Source organism: Bombus impatiens, unplaced genomic scaffold (assembly GCF_000188095.3).
Source record: "Bombus impatiens unplaced genomic scaffold, BIMP_2.2 scf_0060, whole genome shotgun sequence".
NCBI classification, from domain to species: Eukaryota; Metazoa; Arthropoda; class Insecta; order Hymenoptera; family Apidae; genus Bombus; species Bombus impatiens.
In genome coordinates, this window is record NT_176479.1 from 1,867,861 (window position 1) to 1,891,572 (window position 23,712).

General features: G+C 37.0%; 1 protein-coding gene across 3 annotated transcripts in view; it reads left to right on the forward strand.

Annotated features, from left to right (window-relative positions):
• LOC100748441 (carbonic anhydrase-related protein 10) overlaps positions 1-23,712 on the forward strand; it is a 229,351-nt gene that overhangs the window by 154,927 nt on the left and 50,712 nt on the right. For all 3 annotated transcript variants that reach the window (XM_012393923.3, XM_012393922.3, XM_003485494.4), the window contains exons 4-5: positions 1-39; positions 20,245-20,436. In XM_012393923.3, the coding sequence (XP_012249346.1) occupies positions 1-39; positions 20,245-20,436 (231 nt within the window). The remainder of the gene's footprint in view (positions 40-20,244; positions 20,437-23,712) is intronic.

A 23,712-nucleotide genomic window follows, 5' to 3' on the forward strand; every position in this document is an offset into this window, starting at 1 on the left:
GACCGCCACTTGAGACCAGTGTCGGTCGACAAACACAAGGTAATTTATCCAGTGTTCTTCAATGTCCCTTTATTTCTTCTCTTTTTATTCCTCGTTGGCGGTGCTTCGACTTTTGAGTAAGCTCGTGTATTCAAAAGTATAGGAGGATTGTATACCGAGTCGATTCGTGACAGAAATTTCTATCGTCACGCCTTTGTTTCAATGAAGATGATGCTCTCTTCGTGATATTTACTTTATTTAGTATTATACGTTCTGATATAATTTATATCTAACGTCAAAATTGGCATCTGTATTATTATTAAAATTAATATTATTAAAATGATATTATTTATATATTATATCATTTCTTATACTATATTTATATATTATTATTATTTAATAATTTCGAACTTAAGATGTATTATTAGTTGTCTTGTAATATCAAATCATTTCATTTCATTTATTTTCATTAATTTTCGTTCATTTTATTTCTGTTATTTGTATGTATGTGAAAAAGTCAATTGAAATGTTTCTTCGGATCAAACATTTTACATTTTATTAACTGTCATAAGATATCTAGTTTTACCCCTTAACACCGTAGAAATAATTTTAATCTGAGCTTTAGGAAAGAATAAAAGGAACGGGAACGTTAATACAAAAATGGAATATATTGTATGAGCATATTAATCTAGGAAAGAATACATTAATTACAACAGCGTTTCAAAGAGGAACAGTATAATTAAAATATCACGGAATAATAATAAAATTAATAATAATGACACGTATAGAAACAAAATAATATTAGCTTTCACAATCCCCATTTGGGGATCTCGTATATTAAATAAGTTATAAATTTCATAGTATCGATTGGTATCCCCAGCAGGGGATTCTTCCTAAATATTTCATACTTTAAAAATACTTTAGTTAAATCCAACAAAAAAGCGATTAAACGTTAACTCATAAATGGATTTAAATTTAAATTATAAAATAAATTTATCTGAAAATTTCGAAGCAAAATGGTAAATAAGCGATACTATCTTAAATAAGATAAAACACGAAAGACTAATGGAAATGGAAATAATAACAAGTAATGAAAAATATAGGAACAGAATATGTATGAATAAAAAAAAAGACGCAGGAAAATTTCTAAAAAAGTATGGCGTTCGTCTTAATCGAAACTCACAAATACCATCTCAGGTTAAAAAATAAAACACATCAGACAGCGATTGGTTCGACGCGTCGCAGATACGTGAAGTAGATTCAAGTGAAAATTAACATTTTTCGGATGATTTATTTGACTGGGTAGACTGATATCACGGGGAGACGCATTCAGTTGAACGTGAGTAGCTACGCCGCGGCTATTCCCAGAGCTGTCGCCGGCTAGTAATGGATTTTGAATTCACTCTGGACCGTTCTCCACTTTCTCTCTATCCATTTTTCACCACGCCAGGGAGTTCGTTAGTTCGATAATATATCCATTAATTACCAATCTGGCTGTTTAACGTTCGTCTTATTGGTTCGTGATACCTTAAAACCACGAAAATAATAATTAAACGTTTATTCGTTCTTCAGTTCCCCTAGAATTAGCGTGAAATCATGCTAATTCTCTTTTACCCTAAAAGTAATCACTGATTTTAATATGCAGCGTTAGACTTCTTTGACGATCTTATATCATAGATAGTATGACTTTAAAATGGAAATAATTGTCATTTGACGATCTAATTTAAATCTCTTTGCTCTTAAAATAGTCTTTGATTTTAATAATAATTGAAATAAAAACGTAATACAGTTATTAATTTTATTCTGACGCGTGTATATTTCGCACTATCGGCAGAACGATATCAATTTTACGAATTCAATTATGGATAGAGGAACATTGAGAAACAGTGGCAAAAGAAAATTCTGACTTCGAATTCCACATGAAACTTCTCTCAAACCCCTCGTTACTCAATTTACCTAACCGCAATCCAAGCTGAGATTCATCCATAGGATGTTCATCTGAATCTCAACCTCGCTTGATCAATCAAACGATCACATATTATAACGTGCCACTAGTTTCTTGAGGCTACGGAAATATCTTAAAAAATTCTAAAATTCCCCATATTTTCCCAGCGTCACAATTCGTAGATCGTGGACCTTCTACTTTACAATCGTACAATTTTACGTTAAATACAATGATCTGTAACTTATCGAGTTCATCTAAGAAATTTAATTTCTTTTATTAGCAAATCTGTTAATACTGCATACAAGAGAATGTATTAGTACCAATGACTCGAAAATCGCGACTTACAAAATGTCACTAGTAAACGTTAATTCTATTTTGCAAGAAGGTGGCATATTTCGCTGTTACAATTTACATCACAATCGCGGCTTAATTTTATCCTAAAGATTCGCTTCGAAACAAACTTCATCCAGGCATATCAAGCGATAGCAGTAGCAACCGCGAGGTAAATGGAAAAAAGCGGTCATTGATTTCGCAGATGCGAGGATAACAACGGTGCGCCGGGCTATGGGGGCTCGGTTTCGCCGTCATTCGTTTTCCTTCCGCTTTTTGTTCGCTACGTCGGGCTGGTTTTATCGAGCAGCCGCCGCGTGGATTGCATGTGTGGAAATTAACGCGGCGGCCGATTTACGCGGGGCCCATTTTCCGCTGTGAAATTGATGCGCGCTGCGGCGCCGTGACGAGTCACGTAAATATTGTAAATCTCGCCGATGCGACTTGCGAACAACGACGAGCCACTGCTTGATTAATCGTCGAACCATAATTAATGAGAGGACACAGGCATCGAGGGACGGTGAGGGTGGAATTTTGTTCTCGAAATATTTTCCTATTCATCGGCTTTCAATGGCTTTGGGAAATATTTGAACGTTTGTCATAAAACATTTTTATGAATGTGTTACGTGCATTGCACGGAACTTTTTCAAATGATCGAAAGAACGCGGCAGGATCAAAAAGAAAAAGTAAGAGAGAGAGGGAAAGGCGATTGTTTGCTTTGCCAGGTGAATATTCATCGAGGGAAAGATTGCAGTTCCACTTTTCAAACGCGAGCTGGAATTTGCAAGAATCCTTGCAACGGTCGAGCTGATGTATCTCTTCTCCCTTCAGATGGCGAAGCAATTTGTTTAACGGCTCGACGACACACTGTTGTGCGATTGTATGTCGTAGACACTGTCGATACGCTCGGAAAGATCGAATAGATATTGGTTTTCTAGAGGGGAAAGGGTTTTACTTGTAAGATTAATATAGTGAATAATGAGATTCGAGTAATCAAATTTTTCAGAAGGGAAGTTTCTGTAGTTTATAGAAAAAGAGAGATTTTTGTTTGTTAATAGAATATTTCGAAAGTAATGTAATAAATATATCGAAGATAAGGGTATATTAGCATTAAATTTTAAATTAAATTTTATAGACAATAAGGTACGGCTTGTCTGGCCAGAAAACGACTATTCCACTTGATGTGAAATATTTATACTGCAGTGTATATATTTATTATGATTATTTCGTTCATTCGATTCATTGTATATTACACATACTGTGTCTGACCATAGCGATTATTTATTCTACTTGCTGTGCAATATATTCTTCCCATATTAATATGTAAAAAAAAGATACACACATGTAACGATTTAGTATATTACTAATAGTATCGAAATAGATATATGTATTGTTATGCCAAGATACTACGCCAAAAGATGAAACGTACTGCGAACGTAAGCTATGAATGGGTATTGCGATCGAAGCTTTCATAGAAAACAGTCAAATCCAGGATCGCCTTATAATAATATTAACTCGTTATCGTTATTAATCCTGCTAGCCTCGACATCTCTATCTCCAGATCTCAGCTCTAAAATCTCTCAACGGGCCATTCAATTTAATTAGCGAGCCATTAAATCGACTTACTAACGAATGTTCTAATAATTATAAAAATGACAAATTCTTTATTTAAATCGTTAATTTCGTAAATAAATTTGAAAATAATAAAACGGTATAAAGCACTTATATTTACACATAGAATTCCACCAAGTGACGTTTGCTATAATTTTTCGCAAGAAGGCCACGTCGTCGCGATAAATTTCCGGTTGATCCCCAAGGGACCGTAATTCACTATCATTTCTCGAATTTATCAAACTTGGAATATAATTCTTTATCAAATAAAGTATTCATAGAATAGAAGACCTTTCGAAGATCTTTTATTTGCAGGATCGATCGATTAACGTTGCTTTCGTCGAACAACGTTATTTCTTGTAGTTTCCCTCTTGGATGCATGGCTTTATCGCGTATTCGCGTGACGTAACGCGACACGAGAATTCCACGTCTACTCGTCTAGGACGCGAAAGTGCAGTTGCGGAAATTGTTTTATGGAAATCGCTTGGCGAAGGCTGCTTGTATCCACCGTGGAATAAACGTCGATACACTTCGACACGAGCCAAAGAATATTTAGGAGAGACTGACGCGTTCTATTACTGATTTCCACGAAAGCAGTTTGGTTAAATTGGAGAAAATTTACTGACCGACGTAACGCTATAAAATATTTATCACAATCGAAAGGAATTTCACTCCTTTGTTAACAAGTTCGTAATGGGCTCGTTCTTGGAAATTGCTTGATCGTGATGATTTAAATATAATTATAGTAAATTTTTGAAATTGCGCAATTGTTTTATTTTCTATAACTTATTATTGTGCTTGTAGTATAAATAATTTTATGTACAGGAAGAAATTCGTGAGTGTTGTCGTCCTATGTGTAGGATAAAAAATCTTTTTATATATTTTCCAAAGAATTTTAGAATTGATCTTTTCATTTACTATAACTTGTTATTTGTGGTGTAGACAATTTCATACGAAACAGTTGGTAAGTGTCCTCGTCTTGAATTAAACGACTGGACGATAACGTCGATGGTTAAAGGAGTCAAGGTTAGGGATATAAATGTGCTGATAAATTTGTCCACGTCCAATGTGAATTTTTAATTTCATCCAACTTTACAATACTCGATGCGCATCGATAGCCAGCTTCGGTATCGTTCGCGATGGTGTTAATACACCCATCTTCCATTGCAGCAGACGTAATTAACATAGAGCGTATTAATATATTTTTTAATTACGATCGTCAATTTCGTCTGAATAACGCCGAAATAAAATCGCCGAATTCATATTAACATGCAAATGCATCGTTGTTCACGTAACAATATATGCCAGATCGACAGCGATTTGTTCGAAAAATATCGAGTTGCTTGTTGATTACAATGACGTTGAAAAAGCATGCGAAAGTTGCCAAAGTAATTAATACGTAATTTCGATTGGGAGTCGCAAAACTGAATCGAGCGAAGAATTGAATTAAAAAGTAGGTAAGAAACTTTGACGATGTATAAATCTAGCGAATCGAGGCGAAGACCGATAATTTGAAACAGAACTGGAACGAGCAATTTACGGAGATAATTCGATTTTGCCGAAACCTTTCTAAAATTAATCGTAGTTCCCTTGGTCGTTTTTACGTGCATCTTCGTGACAAAGTATCAACAATTCTATCGTAATTCGGAAATAATTGCTGTTAACGCTGCAATTATTTTTCGAAAATTTTCCTGAAAAATTAACACATGGATAGCTGAACGTTGATTAATTTAATATATTATTCCTATTCAATACACAAATTGCAATATACCGTAGTAAAACATGTTCTTAAAACGCTACAAATTAAAATCTTCTAGTATCTACATATTTCTAACATACAAAATATTCAACAACTAGGCTGTAAAAAGTATGCGAAATAATAAAAAATTACAAATTACTGATTTTGACCATTCCGACAACTGTACGTTAAAAAGTACTAGTTTTATGAAATAAACAACGGGAATAAAAGACTTTCCATTTTTCACCAGAGTTCGCTGCTATTCAAAGAAAGTTCCATGACCGTTTGAGCGTCGTGGTGATGGTTCCATCGTGTGAAAAGCGCGAAACACTGACCACGTGCGCTTTGTCCGATTTTCGCGAAAGCTGTGCTGGCTACGGTCTCAAAGGCGAAACCTTTCGTTTGTTACGCGAAACGTGCTAACTCTAATCGCACCGTGGATACGATAGAAACGAATCACGTGGCCGCCTCAGCTGACACGGTGATTGCCGGCACGTGAGCAGAAGTCCCGATTCGAAGCTCAGCCCGAACATGACTGGAACTTCCTTTAGACTGTCTATTTCTCAGCGAGAAATGGCTCGTTGGTTCATGAGCCGAGCTCGTATTGCTTCTCCTTTTCTCAGATTTTATAATTTCTTGGAAATGGAATTAGTTGGAAATTTTGATAATTTTAGATATACATGTAGACCTATAGCAACAATGAATAGCAATTTAGTTTGATGTAGATACTATTGATAAAGTGGACAATTTTTATCAATATATTATATTAAGACTTTTTGATATTTCATTGGTACTGTAATGAAACACGAGTATCATGATTATACTGGTAAAATTTTACACCAATCGAAAAATGTATATAAAGTTACAGCACATTTACTACAAATAGACTATTAAGTTAAAAATTTATACATATAATTAGCGTTAAATGTCCCGTGAAATATTAGGGTTTATCAATGTAGTGGATAACTGATTGTTTAAATAATTTTCTGATTGCTATAAATATACACTTGCAAACCAATTTTCTACCTGGATTTAATTTCTTTCAATTATATTCACGAGAATATAAATTTGTATAAACGTACGTATATATGCATGAGACAAAGACGAAACAGAAAGGAGAGAATCGAAGTTTTGTGATTAAAACCGCGCAAAATGTAACAAACTCAACTGCAGTTTGCAGAGTAATGCATCTAAAGGAAACAGAGAAATGAAAGGGCACGAAAAAGTTTCTTACATAAACAGCAAACAGCAGCCAATAAAAATAACGCAAAGCCAAGGTACTTGGTAGCTCGATGATTAAACGACTTCGTTGGTTTCCTCTTCTGAGGGACTTCATTGTTCCGGGCAGTTCGCGAACCGCGGGACTTCAAACGAACCAGAGGCGCGTCATTTTTGAGTTTATCAAACAATAACACTCTTGGCGAAGTAGCTTTCGTGCAAACACTCGTCGCGAGCCTTAAAGCCCTAGCCGAGAGTCGTTTGTATTTCCTCCCTTTTCTTTTTCCCTTCGTTTCTTTTCCTTTCTGGCCGCGGTTGAGTTTCGCTTCCGCCTACAGCTCCATCATCCACGGTGTTGCGATACTTCTTCCCGAGAACTGCGAAACGTTCGAGACTTTTGTTTCTTGGCGGGTCAGCCACCCGTTAATGAAATAATTGAAGCGTTTCTTCGTAGGATTTCGAATCGCGCACCGAATAGTTCCGCGGTATGTTCCGCTGCTTTAAGTTTTGATTTTCGATGAAAGAATCTTAACTCGTTGAGAAAATGTTTAACGTTATTTAGGAAAAACGAGTTACATGACTTGCCACTCGGGTTCCTAATTTTTTGGATAAAACCGTCTGTTTACTTATAGAGCTTCGACGTATTTAGAGTCGTATCGTATCTGTTGAAGATGAATTATATCATATTTATACCCGTAAGGAGTAGAATCGAGCTAGTTGGAATTAAATTTGTCTATGGTAATTTCGAATTCTATAATTATGAATGTTTTTGGTTATCACAATGTTTCTGGTTCTGGTTTTAATTTCCTTTGTAAAAGTAGTCTCCTTTTTAAAAATTGATAGACATATTTACCTACTACTGATTGTATTTTAAAAATTTGATTCTATGGGGACCGAGTTTTATTAAAGCATGATAAAAATTTGATTTTGTTACTCGTTTATGATAGAAACTCGTCCTTTAACGTTTTTATGAATAAAACATAATTCTAAGCAGAAATCAGACATAATTTGTCATTTATAACGGAAAGATGTTCTTTAATATTTTTATTAACACGTAAATTTACAAGCCCACTAACAATTACAAATCAACTAACTCATTCGCCCGATAGCAACGCCTCTGAAAATTATCCGTCGATTTGAAATTGAAAAAACAGCTAACCAAATCATTCTTCAAACACAATAGAAACGCCTTATCAAATTATCTTCACTTCCAAAGAAAAAAAAAAGAAAGACATAAATCAAGTAGCACGAATTCCTGATAATAAAGAAACGAAAGGTATTCCTTTTTCGCGAATGGTCGATTGTTTGACTTAAACAACGCGTGTGACGCCGGCTAACCGATGCGAGTCGGGAGGTGAGGAAGAAGGCTGGAAACCTGTTCCCTTTAGGCGCTTTTGTGCCTTCGGAGGATAGCGATTGGACGTTGGAGGGGATGATTCGAGGGTGGACCAAACAATGAACAGAACCCAAACCATGGTTCGTTTCAAAGCGTAGAATGCATCCGATGAGCTTGCCTCGTGAGAACGCGGCTACTTGCGCCTGAGAAGATTGACTCCGGCTCCGGGAAGTTGGCATCGGGGGGTTGGGTTAGATTCGAGGGGTTGGAAAGAAGATGGGAAGAGAGAGGAAGAGCAAACGATCCCTCGGGTGCGCGTTTAAACCTTTTCACGGGCATTTCCGTGGAAGGCACTTTGTGTCCTGCCCGACAAATTCGAACTATGCGCGTTTCTTTTCGTGCCAACCCCTCGCAAACCACCCATCCCCCTCGGACTCTTCAACCTACCGAAACACTCTGCATAAAGATGAAACGTAGCTCGTGGAAATTCCACGAGAAATTTCGTTCGACCCTTCGACAACGAAGTCGCAACCAAGAACTTCTAAATATTGCGTGGATTTTTCTGAAACTACTGTTTCCAGAGTTCAGCGGGTTTCGAATTACGTTTGAAATTGTATCGTGAATACTAATGCGAGATGAAGTTTGGGTTGCTGAGACGAAAGTTATTGTTTTTCTTTAAGTAACATGGTAATATGGAAATTTTCATATTGTCAGGAGAGAATTATTAATTGTCAGTGTAGAATACTAAGGTATTGCGGAATGTTGTATAAACATTAGCCTTGGAGTCTTTTAGAACTTTAGCAACTGTGTTAGAGTTTTATTCGACTTCTAACTTCGAGAAACAGCCTACTTACTATAAAGCTAATTCTTGGTGAAACTTTGAAATACTCGAATAGGACAATTGTAATCCAAATTGCCATAAACAGTCATATCGTATCATTACAAGGCTCGATGTTATTCGAGATAACTGAGACATTTAGTGTCACATGCTACTTGAAAGGGAAATTATGCCAGTGTTTACGACGTTTGCGATATTGTAACACCTCATAATAGTAGTTAAGAGTTAATCTACGTCATACCATTCTCAATTATAATACGCATTTAAGGGTAAGACATTTCACCTCGTACCTTTTCTATTAGATTTATATAGGAAAAGATTTTATAGAAAAATTATTGTTGTGCAACGATACCTTTATTCACCACTGTATATGTATGTATATGTTATTGCATATTATTAATACATATCAGAAACATTGAGTATATCGAAAAATCATAAAATCATTCGATGTCTTACGGAGCTATATGAATGAAAACAAATCGCGTATATTTTACGTAAACTAGAGTAAATTTGTCTGACTTTAAATAAAGTCTCGAATCGATATTTTTGTCGAACAATTTACTCTCGTACATAGTCCGATACGATTATCTCTTAGTTGTTGTAACCGTAATTCAGAGTGGGAACAGAACAGGACGAAATACACCGAGACAAGTTATGGGTATCAAGGTTTTGCCCTTTGTCACGCGGTTCCCGACTGCACATGCACGTTTCTACCCGGAAGATTAATAGTTACATTACAGGGATGCGTCAGGCCAGATCCATTTGGGCCTGTTTCGCGGTACTTCCTTAGAAATTAATATTCTAAACAGCCCATTAATTCCGCGGACACGCGAGACTTGTCGCATTAATAATCCAAGGATAATTTGCCATCTCTCGCGGATACCGAATACTGTACACCAACGTAACGTTTGGAAAATTTGAACATAAACTACTATACTTTATACGTAGATACAGTTGCTACAAAAAGTATTGTCGTACCATTGCGTTCATTATATTTACATATTAATTAATTTATTTGTACTTGTAATTTATGAAATTGCCAGAACAAAATCCCTGAAACCTGGTATTTTAATAGATTTGATTTCCAGTACCAGCTGTAGTACGGTATCGACAATTATAAATTATAAAGCGTCTCTTCTATTTAACTATATCCCATCTCCTGTTCTCCAGACGGTATATGAAACATAATCAACTACATAATTACGCTAGCTTCGTAAAACAATTTGCTTCGCCTTAGAAACTGAAAACTTTATCCCGAGGAAACCTAAACCTTCTCCCGATTCAGCAACGACTTAAAATGTCCGTAGTCGGCAGAGGATAATCCAATAGCGAATAGCAAAGTGAAAAACCGGATAAAAGCCTTAACTATCGCCAGCCTTAACTACCCGAGCCGGAAGCCGCAGTGACGTCACATCTAGTTTCAGCGCTATTTAAATACATTCCTCGGTCCATTTCGTATCCTCACCAATCCCCCTTACAACACCCACTATTCCTAGGACACGAAAGGTATACGCGAAGGGCAAAAGGAACAGTCGAAGGGTGGTTTCATGTACCTCGTGAATTTATACGGCGTTTAACCTGGTTTAAACTTTGGCACTTAAATTAAACAATAGGGCGAACCACCGAACCACCGACTTGCCGAGTCGAACGTACGTCTTCGACCGAGGTTCCTCCGTGCTTTTCTCTCGATTCCATCCCCTCTGCCCTTTTTCATCCCTCTTCAACCACCCTACATGCAGTCCTAGTTCTGATCTTCGCCCATGTGCACGTTTCCACCAGTTTCAACTGGATTCGTCGTTCGCTAGGCGATCCCAAAATTGTCAGACAGCGTAATTTCGCGATCGAAACCGAACCGATTCGAAGAGAATCCTAATTCTCCGCGGATTGGGACACGAGCCACGAACGTCTGGACTTCCGATCATCGTGACTCGTTTCGTATGTGACCCAGGATGGTTGTGTTAGCCGGAAACGTTTTGAAATATTTCTGTTCGGTTGGAGAAACGGAATTCAGAGTTTATTGACTTTCCACCCTCGACTCTTTCCCGGCCCTGACAAAAATTCGATGAACCGAAGTGACGGCAGAAACGCGTTCGAGAGGTGGAATTTGTGAACCGGCCAGAGGAACGTTTTATAGGGATTCTCCTGCCTGTATTTTTCAGTTCCGGTGTTACTGGCGAGTTTATTGGTTGGGCAGATTGGATGGGGTAAAGATACGTTCAAGATATTTCAGTGAAATGTTTTTGTTGTTTTAACTGGCCTCGGTGTACGCAGCAGTATATTTCAATCTTTTTCGAACCGTGTAACGTCTTTTGTGATTATTGAATAACGCGCTACTTTCTGTTTGTAATAGGAAAATCATTTCAAATACAATATAACCATTTTTATTTGACCCAGTAACGTAGCCATCAAACGAATGAGTATTAAAAATCTTGAGCGGCATCCAATTGAATCGCGAAATTGTGGAGCTCGCGATAAAGACTGTTTTTATAGAATCCATTAATCTTCATTGAACAATAAATCAAGATATAGATTATTTTTACGATATCAATTCCACTATATCGTCAGACTGTTCCAACGACTAGAATGCGTTATTATCTAAAAACTCGAGGAAAAGAGAAGAATCACTTTTATCGCGAATCTTTCATTTATCGATCTTTAATACTGAAATCGAAATGAATAGAAATTTCCAATCAACTACGATCTTCAGCCTCGTAAACGAATTCTAAAATTCTACCTATAAAGATTTAACGAATCAAAGTGACGAGTCAGAAATAGAATCCGTAAGAAATCTACGCCGTACTTAATTTCTGTAACTCACGTTACTCGCGTGATCACTGGAAGCATGCAATTTTAGCTATTTTCACAGAAAGATAGTCGTATGATCGATAACACGACAGCGTAATATTTGCCGGAACACGGGCTGCTTGGTGGCAGAGGGGAGGAATTGTTACTTACAATTTATTTGAAAGCTCCATCCATATCCTTTTGTATCCTCGTCGGGTTATGCCCTGTCCTATTCTATTTCAGTCCCCGTCCGACCGTACACGGATCCATTCTACTCGCTCGCGTGGAAATACACGAGACCATCCTATTCCCCTTATGTCTGACCATATGCGGTGCTGTTCTACTGGGCATCCGTTTGAACTTACGCAAACCCGCTCCACTTCCTCCACCTCTTGGCCCCTAACTTTATCAATAGCAGCCACGACAAATCCATACAAAATACGACGGCACCCCGACGCAATAGAAAAAGAAAGAAACACGACACTCGTTTCGTTTCGTTCGATATTCATTTGTAAGCAGACAGATAAGCGAAATCGTGACGGAATAGCAACGAATATTTGAATGTATTCGCCGAGATAATACCGTGACTCTGTAAACGTTCGTTCGCGAACTGGAGCTCGTTTACTGAGGGCAACGGCTTTCTGAATAAAGAGGTGCCATTGTTACTTTTTCCTCGCGAAAGAGAATTCCCTTCGACACGGCCATTGTTCGCGAATAAACCGCCAACTATCCGCGACCAAGCAAATACTCGGCCTTGTCCGTCAGTTTCGCTGCTTGCATCTTCTCCTCGAAATCAACTGTGCACAGAAGTGAGACAGAATTATTACAGTTAATTATCATTCCCACGCCTTTGTGCGAATATCTCCTGTCGATATAATCAGTAGCGTTTTAGGCTTGATTTCATTCTGTTATTTCTTGTTTCCAGCACTCGAAATTTCGATAGAAGGAGCTCGATTCGTAGACATTCCAGCTATACCAAAACTATGAATTTCCATAAATATCTGCAGTTTAACAATTATCGTTCCAGTTAATATATTGTCAATCCTAATACTTTTACAAAAATTCTATATATTCTCCAATTCCAACAATGTGCAAAACAATTATTTTTACAAATGTGAGTAAAAATACTGTGGTATATAGCATCATGCATAAAATACTTTCGTATATAGTATCGTCCACAAAAAAACCAGCGATTGCCATAACAGGCGAGAGCAATACGCGTGTCAGCGTCCCTCGAGTCAAACGGAATTCCTCGTTCTTTATCCATCGAGAATAATCGAAGCTCTTGGCGTTCTAGTCCAACAGGAGAAACCAGAAACGTGGCCGGTATATAAATCGTCGTAACTGTCGTATAAACAGCGGCTGGTTGTTAATTAACTCGCGATCAGATTCCCGGCGCCGCGTTGGTATCGCCGCTCCTTTTCACTCGGCGCGATACCATCTTGGTTGTCGATGCTCAGGTATAATCGTTAAATAACATCTGCATTTCGCCACGCTTTAAGCAGATTTTCAAGGATAGTCGCGAAGCTTTCCAAATTCTGTTGATTTGATTTTACGTACAATGGATCTTTGTTGATCGGATAGTTTTATTTAATCGAGTGAGAGACGTAGATTTACGAGATGAAATGATGATATTGCTTTTACGAACAGAGGTGTTAAGGTATCGAGAGGATTCGGAAATACAAATAGTTTACTTTATTCACACACAACAGTTATGCATATACAGGGTGGTTGGTAACTGGTGGTATAAGCGGAAAGGGGGTGATTCTACGCGAAAAAAGAAGTCGAAAATATAGAATGAAATTTTTTCTTCTTTTTTTTTAATTTTTCCATCGAGACAACGATCTACAGTGAGATCGTTATAGCTTCTGGCTTCTAACAGCTTCCAATCGTCTTTTGTCTCAACTGAGACCTGGCGCTTACACACGCATTCACATGTACAGTGTAAATGTATCATCTACCTAACAAGAAGAAAATATTGTCAGTGATATCTATACATCGTAATAAATGAACACCTTTTTGGATTACATTTTGACATTTTATTAAGAATTAATTGATATTTTATGTACAATTCGTTTCCTCCTTGTACGTGTTATAATTGTATTACATTTGAATGCAAATAAACACAATGTTAAATACAAGTCACACGTCACAAGCTACATAGAAATGAAGTATCCAAATGGCTAAAAGTATCTATAAATTTTATGGTAAGAATAAACGCACACTTCTCCGAGCCAATAATTCCACGAATAACTTTCTCGCCAACCCACCGAAAGGTCAAAATTCCAGGTAGTAAAATTGACGATATCAGGAGGAAAGGTAACATTAGAACCACCCATCACCCTATCAAAATCCCGTGAGACACTCGAGACAATTCCGGCTCCGTCAGAGCGAAGAATCCTTTCTGCGTGAATCCGCGAACCCTTTCGATCGATGGAAAGCGCGAAACTTTCCTTTGATGTTCGAAACTCAGCTAAAAGAAACTCGCCAGCCGCACTAATCACCGATGCGCCGATGAAGTTCGTTCGCCGGCGGACGAACGAAAGGAAACGAAGAAGATTATACCGCGATGGTGTGGCGGTTCTTCGTCTCGTGAATTTTCCAGCCGCCGCCACGGGGAACAAAACCACGAGGCCACACGGCGATTCAGGAGAATTCGCGATGACGATTGTTCGTTCAGCGGCTGAACGACTTCCTGCTTCTATCGTTCGTTGCCTTCGTGAAGGAAAAGGGTGGAACGCGTCGAAAAGGCTCGTGAAGACGGTTTGAACTTGGAGGTCTTGTGGAAAGAACCAAGGGGACGGTCTTTGTGCAGATTCGGCCTCGTAGAACTGCTTCTCGCGAGTCTTCTTCCGGCGACGGCCTCATTGATCCGAGTTCGAAGTTGCTGAGAATGGAAAGGGGGATGAAAAAGAAGAGGGAGAAAGAGGGAGGATTATCCGCGAATTAGAATCGGAAAGGTGGAGATCCATCGGAGGGATAATGAGTTATGTTCTTTTGGGTGAGTTATGCTACTTCTTGGCGTCGTTGGATTTATATTCGCTCAAGTCGAAAAGACTCGACGAAGAGCTAAGATTTATTCCGGCTCTCATTCCGAATTTTTATTCTAATATTCGGCTGATGGTTTTCGATCATTTTTCATTTATTGGTGCTTTTTATCGTTATAGAGCTTCTTCGATCTGAAACAGATATGAAAGAATCGTCATTAATACGTGCGATATCTTTGTTCGTATTTTGTGTGAAAATTTGTCTCGCAAGACTAGCAGTCTTTGTTTATTAAAAGGCAAATTAAAAATTAAAAATTAAAAATTTCATAATTAAGCAAAGTCAAAGTGGCAACGAGATAGAACGAATTTTCAGAAACTGGTATATTCATTAAGAAATTCAGCGTACAGAATTATCGCAAGCGAAAAATATAAAGTTTTATAAATGGCAAATTCTTGAAAGGGACGAAGTTGAGAAAATAAGGGAAATAAGGGAAACGCAGGGAAAGAAAATAGCAGAGAAACCTAACGCACATTAAATACAATTTACTAGAGGAAACATCGGCAATCGAAGGAAACTTAATAAACCGGTTAAAGAAGGGAACGAAGCGAAAGAAAAACGGGCGCGACGAAGCGGAAACGGCGACATGTTTAATGGAAGAGAGTGGAAGAGAGTCAGGGCACAGCGTATGAAGTTGGCCGGAATAGAGCTCGGCCAGGGCCAGGCGCGGAAATCTATTGCAAAATAATAAGTTATCTGCCGGCGACTTTTGCCGACGTGTCGTCCGCGGCTGCTTTCTCCCCGAGGTTACCTCATTATTTCTAACTGATGACGCTATAATTCAGCTTCTCGCGACGTACAAGAAAATGGACTTCCCGGCCTCGTCTTGCACTTCGTCGGAACCTCTAACTCTCGTCTCTTCCCTTGGTTCTTCGCTCAACCAGTAAGTGTGTATGTGAGAGAGAATGAGTGAGAGAAAGAGAGAGAGAGAGAGAGAGAACGGCGACAACGGCGCACAGTGTCTGGCCTTGCTATTCCGTCCAATTAAATGCCTAATCAATTATCCGCCAGTAGAGGGACGAGTTCACGCCCTTTCTTGCTCGTAGCTCCCGAAACACGTTCTCCTTGTCCCGTCAGCCGCCCTGCCGCGAAGAAATTACCAAGGTATCAAGGGGATCACCCCTGACCACCCCCGTGTTTCTGCCGCCTCGATAATTGGCCTACCCAACTTGCCGGAATTCGTGCAAGCCTGAATTCGTGTCGCGAACCTGTCAAACAACATTGTTCGTCCTTCAGGCAGCGCAGCCTGCTTTGGGATTTCGTGATGAGTATTTTGTGAAAGATTTATGTTTAGTGGCGTTTAATTGTCGCGTCGTGATTCGAAGAACGTTTCACTCGATTAAGTTTGATTTATGGAACTGGTATAACGTAGCTGTGTCGTGGTTAATTGAGATGGGGATTTTAAAGAAAGATATGACATTTCTCTGACTTGAATAAATCGTTTCACACAATCTACGTATCTCTGTATCTTTGAAACTACTGTAATCTTCGGATTTTTATGTTTCAATCTAACCTGGATCTCTCGTTCCAGCAAAGGAAAACGTTCTGTAACGTTGGAAGAGGACGTTTAACGTAAGATTGAGACGAGAAGTCACGCGTGCCAATGAGAATTTTCTCATATTTTGTTCGAGATTGGTATAACATTAGAAAGGTACAATTGGGTATTTAAAAATAATCAAAAGATTCGGCATTACGTTTCACATGAATATGTAAAACTCAGCTATCTAATTATAACCGTAAACACAATCCAGAATTATCTTGTACCTAAACGTAGTCCATGTTAATATTTTTCTATTTTTGTCTGAAATTTCTTTGGGAAAAAGAAAAAGAACAGAGACTACTTTATTAAATAATCTGTACTTTGATCAGTAGCATTTAATGAATAGAGAAACCGAATATTTAATCTATGTTTAATCCACATGGTATTATTCTTAACGAATAAAGGAATCGAATCTATATTTGTTCTATATAATAGATAACGAATAATGAAACTGAAACGAAATGCCTCATAAGACTCCACTATGTTATTTTCCATCGTTTCGGCTCACGTATGTATATTCGGCACACGACTATTAACAAGAACGAGATGAGAATTACACGTGATTTCACAGATCTGAGAATTCGACCAACGTTTCGTTTTGCTGATGGCGTACTAATTAGAAGGTCGCCAGCAAGGGAAACGTTCCCGTGGTGGAAAAGACCGAAGATGAGAGCCACAGAGTTCAAGATAGAGTCGCGTGGGAGGTAATTTAGGAATTTGAGAGGGAGGAAATTTAGTAAAGCCTTGACCGTGCACAGGGCTCATCTGCCGGTCTTACGAACCCGACGCGAAATTAACGCTTTGTACGCGGCTTCGAAACTGCGAAACACCGCGAAGTAACGCCGGTGTATAAAAGGCCGCTTCATTAACTTCGTTACAAAGAACTCTTCCCTTTCTCCTCTCGCCTCTGTTGCGCATATGTATTCGTGGTATCAGTTAACATCTTGGCGATCTTGGTAAAATCTGTAACTTCTACAACTTTTCCTCCGAGCGTCGTTTTGACAAAAAAAGATCTCCCAATGAAGAACAATTATCATTAGGAATTACGGGAGAATCATTGGGAAGAGGTGACAATATGTTTTCTTTTCATTTTGGGAAAAATAGCTTAAGAATTTTCAGGAAAAATTGTAAGGAATTCATGTGGGAAAATAATTGGAGAATTTTTAATGAAACTGTAGTATGAATGTGTATAGTAAATAATTTAGATAGGAAATGACAATACGTTTGTGGTGAGTAAATAGTTTGAGAAGTGTCAAGAGAAATGGTAGATAAATAAGAGAAGATAATTTATTGAGAATTTTAATGAATATTGTAAAACGAATTTACATGGTAAATAATTTGGAAGGGAAGCGACATTAAATTTGTAAATGAAAATTTACGGAGCCTTGTTATGGAACGCTTTTACATTGGACATTACAATATTTTACATAAATTAATACTTTATATTTGCTATTTTATTAATATTTCGTAATGAATATTTTATCATGTGTTTAATACAAATTATAAATTATAAATTAATATTAATTTATCATTATAAATTAAATTGTTCAATAAAATAACAACCATATACATACATAGCTGATGTAGAGCGATTATATTTACGGTACTTTGATTGTGTTGTACGATTATAATGAAAGATCACATTAATTCCACAATGTTATTTATTTGTAATAAATTTTAAGATACATGCACGCGTAAGAAATAAAAGGACTATTGAAATGATTTTCAGAATGAAACGTCCATGCATAATGAATTCACAGTAATATGTCTGGCTAAAGACGGTTCATTACTACTTCCACTGCTTTGCTCCGTATCACACATGTATTCTTCGTTTATCTTGCATATAATCATCCTGTAATTTTTCTCTATAAATTTTTAATATCCTTGCATGAAAATTAATTATTATGCTTCCTAGAAATCTAGAGAGATTTATATAAAGTTAGATTATGTTTTTGAAATAAACCATATTTTTGTTTCTATATAATGACAAAGAAAAAGGCGAATTCGATACGCTGTCTACAAGTGATCTTGATAAAAGAGATTTTATTGAAACAGATACAAAGCTTTCTATTTCTTTACTTTCCGTTCAAAGCGTGCTCAAATAATATTTGACATATGTATATCTCGTATCGTGATATGACAACTTGCATTGCCTACATCATTCTCAAAAAAGTCATTTTATAAAAACTATTGCAACCAATTAAATATACGATCATACGAAATATAATTGTTTAATTATATTTAAACAATTATTCGATAACATTTATTCAATTTCGATGAAAGGTAAACGCAAATCGTAATTGCGGTTTTATAACACGGAACCAGGAAGAGGAAATGCACTTGTTTGGCGTACATTGATAGCATGAAAACAAAATAAATAAATTTGACATATATCTGATACTATCCTAATATGAAAGCATCATTGTCTTTAGATAAAGGTTATACGAAACAAAGCAATACGTGAACACAGGAAAATAATTCTATATGGTGTGTCAGTACCACAGAAACACAATGACCAGATATCAATAAACAAATGATGAGAGAGCAGCAGTTATCGATGCAACAATTAGTAGAGTCATGATGAACGGTTTCGGGCGTTAAAGCGTGCTGGACAAAACCGATCGAAGAAGGTTTATTGAAGACAGTTTAATCGGTCGTTAATTCTTGCTTGAATTGTAGAACACATCCGCTACAAGCTGGTCGAAATTTTACGCAGATCGCCGATTAGTAATTCAATGGACGCCGGCTGGATTGAAAATTTCCCCCGGAGTAGCGGTGATTTAAATGAAAATGATTTGCGCGGCACGCGTAATATGGGATAATTGCGTTTCGTGCGGGACTTAATGGAGTTACGCCATTTTAATTATACATCTCGCGTCGGATCGTGTTTTCCTCTGTGGCGTATTCTTCGGGCCCCCGGTTTTTCATCGCGTTACCATCGCGACTTTTATTCAGTTTCGATGAAAGGAAAACGCCATTCGTAATTACGGTTTATAACGCGAAACCAGGAAGAAAGAGGAAACGTGCTCGTTTGACGTTTATACTTATATTTTCCGTTAAAATATCGTGAGGAATTTTTCATGGAAATTTACGTAAATTACCGTATCCTTGTGGAAATGGATTTATCGAATTTCAAACTGTAGAAAATATTTAGGTTGAAAAGCAAATGGAACGGGGCGAGAGAACTGTGGCTGGTGGAGTGGGGAAGTTTCCAGTCGACAATATGGAAACGAGAGAGGGAAAATCGAAGTTACAAGAAATTTATCAGGCAGTAAAGTTATGAAAGTGATGGAAGAAACGTTCCTTTTCGAGATTTCGATCGATGGCAAACGCGACTATCATTTCCAACGGTTTTAGTATATTTTCATTTGTCAGGAACCGTGTTTGCTTTTCCTGCTTGATAAAATCCGTCGTTTTGCGTTTATTTTACGCTATAGATACAACTAGATTACAAAAATGTTACGTTAATTTTACGTTGTGGATATAACTACGTTGATGTTACTTTATATCTACACAGCATAATCATTTTTTGAATAATTTTCTGCCTAATACGTTTTAATAAATTCATAGTATGAATAATTAACGATGATAATTTATCATACAGATTCGTTTACAGTAGCTTTAGCTTTTTCCATTTTTGTTCGTTTGTAATTATTTAAATTCCGTTTGAATCATATTTGAAATTTGGAATTTCAGAAATGGAATATTTTAAAATATTTATTGGAAATATAATGAATTGCCATTATAAGACCATTCTAGTCGAGACAAGACCTTTTCACATTTAATCCAGTTTAAAGTAGAACTTTAACAAGTTGGCTAATGATAGAATGGTAGATCGATTACGCCAACGAGTAAGATTTCGAATTGATTTCGTTTTCAGGTTTCCGGGCATTTATACAACACCGGTCAGTTCCTGGTATTCAGAGCGGATCGGGAAGCGAAAGTGCGAGTCAATATAACAGGTGGCCCACTCGCCTATCATTATCAATTCGAGGAGATCTACATACACTATGGAATGGATAACGATTACGGATCGGAGCATCGCATTAACAACTACGCTTTTCCTGCAGAGGTGAGTAAAAGGTTTAAGAAATTAAACGCGAGCGTGTTCCATTTCGCGAAAACGATTGCCGTTAGAAGAATATTTATTATAAGTGAAATTTAGCTGAAAGCTTACCAGAGAAGAGAAATTATAAGATTGTCCATTAAAAAGTGATTATGAGAATTTATTAAAATATGCAAGGTACAAAATTATGAAGAGAGAATGTTATATTCCTAAACCGTAGCTAAATATTACACAGGCAAACACATATTCTTCGTGCACAAAAATCGTTGAAATCTATTTCTATTTTGTAAAAACGATTGAAATGATAAAAATCAAAAATGATCGCTTGACAAACCGAGAAAGAATGTCGCGCAAAACGTAGCGAAATTCGTTAACAATTTTATGGCCGCCGGTTGAAAAGTCGAAATTCCAGAGACTTCGGTCGTACGCGGAATTTAATATCTGCAGTCCGGTGAAACTTGATAAAATCCGGTCATGAAATTGGGAAAAGAAACAGGTAAAAATAACAGAACAGAGAAAGAAACGATTTCATATCACTTAAGCTACGAAACGAATCTAATTTCAAACAATATCACTGTTTTATTCTGTACAAAATAAAACTATGGAATAGAAAAATAGAGGGAATTCATTCGAATGAAATTAAAATATAAATTAGGAATAACGTATTTAACGTACGGTGGGAAATTATTTGTTAAGCGAAAAATTTTAAAGTCATTGAATTTTTCACCGACATTGATCATATTGATCATTCTCGACTCAATATTGATGGTTCTCGTTGAAAATCTATCAGTGCCTCTGCCTTTAATTATATATTATCACGAGTCTTCGTTTCAATGTGGAAATCGAAATCATCGAAACGAATCTCTTTCGTGTCTCTCTTCCCATTTTCAGTTTAACGTTGAAAAAGTAAATTCAGTTGTTTCCTGTTTTCATCTTTTTTTTTTTTTTTACTGTGCCGCTCCAACAGAACAAATGGTAGGCAATTTTTGTCTGTCCACTTTTTTTTACGCGTTGCTGGTCCCATGGTCGTTCTTGCTTATTGCCTAAAAATTGCATTCTGACGAAATTCAAAATCACACAGCGTGTCGGAGCTATGGGATGAAGAAAGACACGAGGTAGTAAATTATCAAGTGACATATGGTCGGACCACTTTAGAATTCGAGAAAGTGTAATTAAAGTGTGCAGGACACGTAGGCACCGAGAGATCTACGAAAATAATTGAAACGATGTACGATAAAATCCATAAACTAATTTTGTCAAATTTTATTCTATCTGTTCGACGCTGTATTGCTAGATTTAATTAACACGCCATTATATTAAAATTGAACAATCATATTTTGTACCAATTATTAATTTTAATATTTCCAATATTAAAATGAACACTCCTCAATCGATAAAATGCTAGCTATACTAGGTTGAAAGTACAAAACAGCCTAAAAAATATTAGTTAGATCTCTGATATTCGTAACGAGAGTCATCAACGAATCATGGACAAGGTTAAGGGTGCAACCAGGACGCAGGAACCTGACAGCGTAGTTAATCGAAATTAATCACGGAGCCGACTTAGTAACGAGACAAATTAAACATTCGTTAAACGCGACGTGACGATGACCCAATTAACTGCGACCTGCTCATCCTGCCGGCAAGCAGACCCTCTCCACGTGCGACCCAATTCTCGTCTCCTGGACGGTCGGCGAACCGCGAAAGAATATCGTCGAGCTACGTTGCCCGTCCTCCACGACTTCTCGATTTTAATTAGTGTAGAAGGCAACACGCTCGTTTCCACGATTTTGTTCCCCGTGGCGGAAAAATATAAAAGTTACTTTTCCTGGGAGTCACCTTGGACTTCCAAATTAGGCTATGATGTTGGAGGAATTAATGTATTTGATATTTTACTCGTAGACGTATATTTTCCATATGATTTTGGAATTCCTTTTTTACTGATACATCGACGATGATAATTTTTTTTTATTGAAAAATGCAATTATACATTATTCCACCACATACACTATTTTACATCACAAAACACGAATTACACGTATAATATATTCTTAAACTGTTAAGTATCATTTTTAAAAAATGAAACAAAGTAACGAACGGACAATGACAACGTGACAGATGTCAATTGATTTTGCTTTCAATAATAAAGGAACGAAAGTAGAAAGAAAATTATTTGAATGACAAAGATCCATCTTAAAAATACGAGGGAGAAAAGATCGTCTCGCATTCAGAACCATTTAATTAAAGAAAAAAATAATTAAATAACTTCATTGGCTTTTGAGGAACCAACTTGTAGCACTTATAATTTCATGAGCTGGGTATCTTTAAAAACCAGTAATTATCTCACTCGATGCTATCCTAAAATTGTAGAGATGATATAAATACGGTGCAGTATTAATATACGCACACAGTATTCTACCGATTGATATTTCGCGTCTCACTACCTATTTCGATGAAATTAATATCGGATTCTCGATAAAATTCCAACGAAAGTAAATACAGCTCCGCATGATCAAATGGAAATATCCAAATAATCTCCATGCAAATATCCAAAAATTTGATAACACTTTATCTCCGTCATTCATTGTATTCACTAACGAATTCATTTATACCATACGAAACCATATTCGTCTAATATAAGTAGTCAATGGTAATTTCTTCTTTCTTTTTCCTTTATTCCACTTAAACATATTTTTAATGTGTCTTATACAAATAATCTATTACTATTTTAAATGAAACGCAGAAAACCATTCATCTTCCTTCACAAGCCAAAAGTTTGCGAATGAATATACTCGTTGGTAAAAATGATCAATCTTATTAATTGGTTAAAATAATCCAACTAATCTTTCTACTATCAAATACAAAAACACGTATGAAAATCAAAGAAATATCAATACCAATATTGCAACACTGTCTTTCTGAATCACCAAAAAAATAAAAAGAAGTAGAAAGAAACTATTTTCCACTTCAACTGCCCTTCAAACTATCTTACACTTGTCCATACCTCTTCAAACATTGCAAACTTGCAACTTGCTCTTTCACTATCGATATAACTCTTAGAATTCCCACATTTGACATGAACAAACCGGATCAAACGACGTCAAACCACACAGAAAGAAGTTGCCCGAATGGATCATAAGCCGGAAAACAATTATTTTCGAATCAACGCGGCTGCGACGCGGTTGAAATCGATTCGAGGTTAATCGAGCACATAATTCAGCGGCAACGCTGCGTGTTTGCACGCAGCAAATCCGAAATCCACACGCGAGCAGGTGCGAGCGG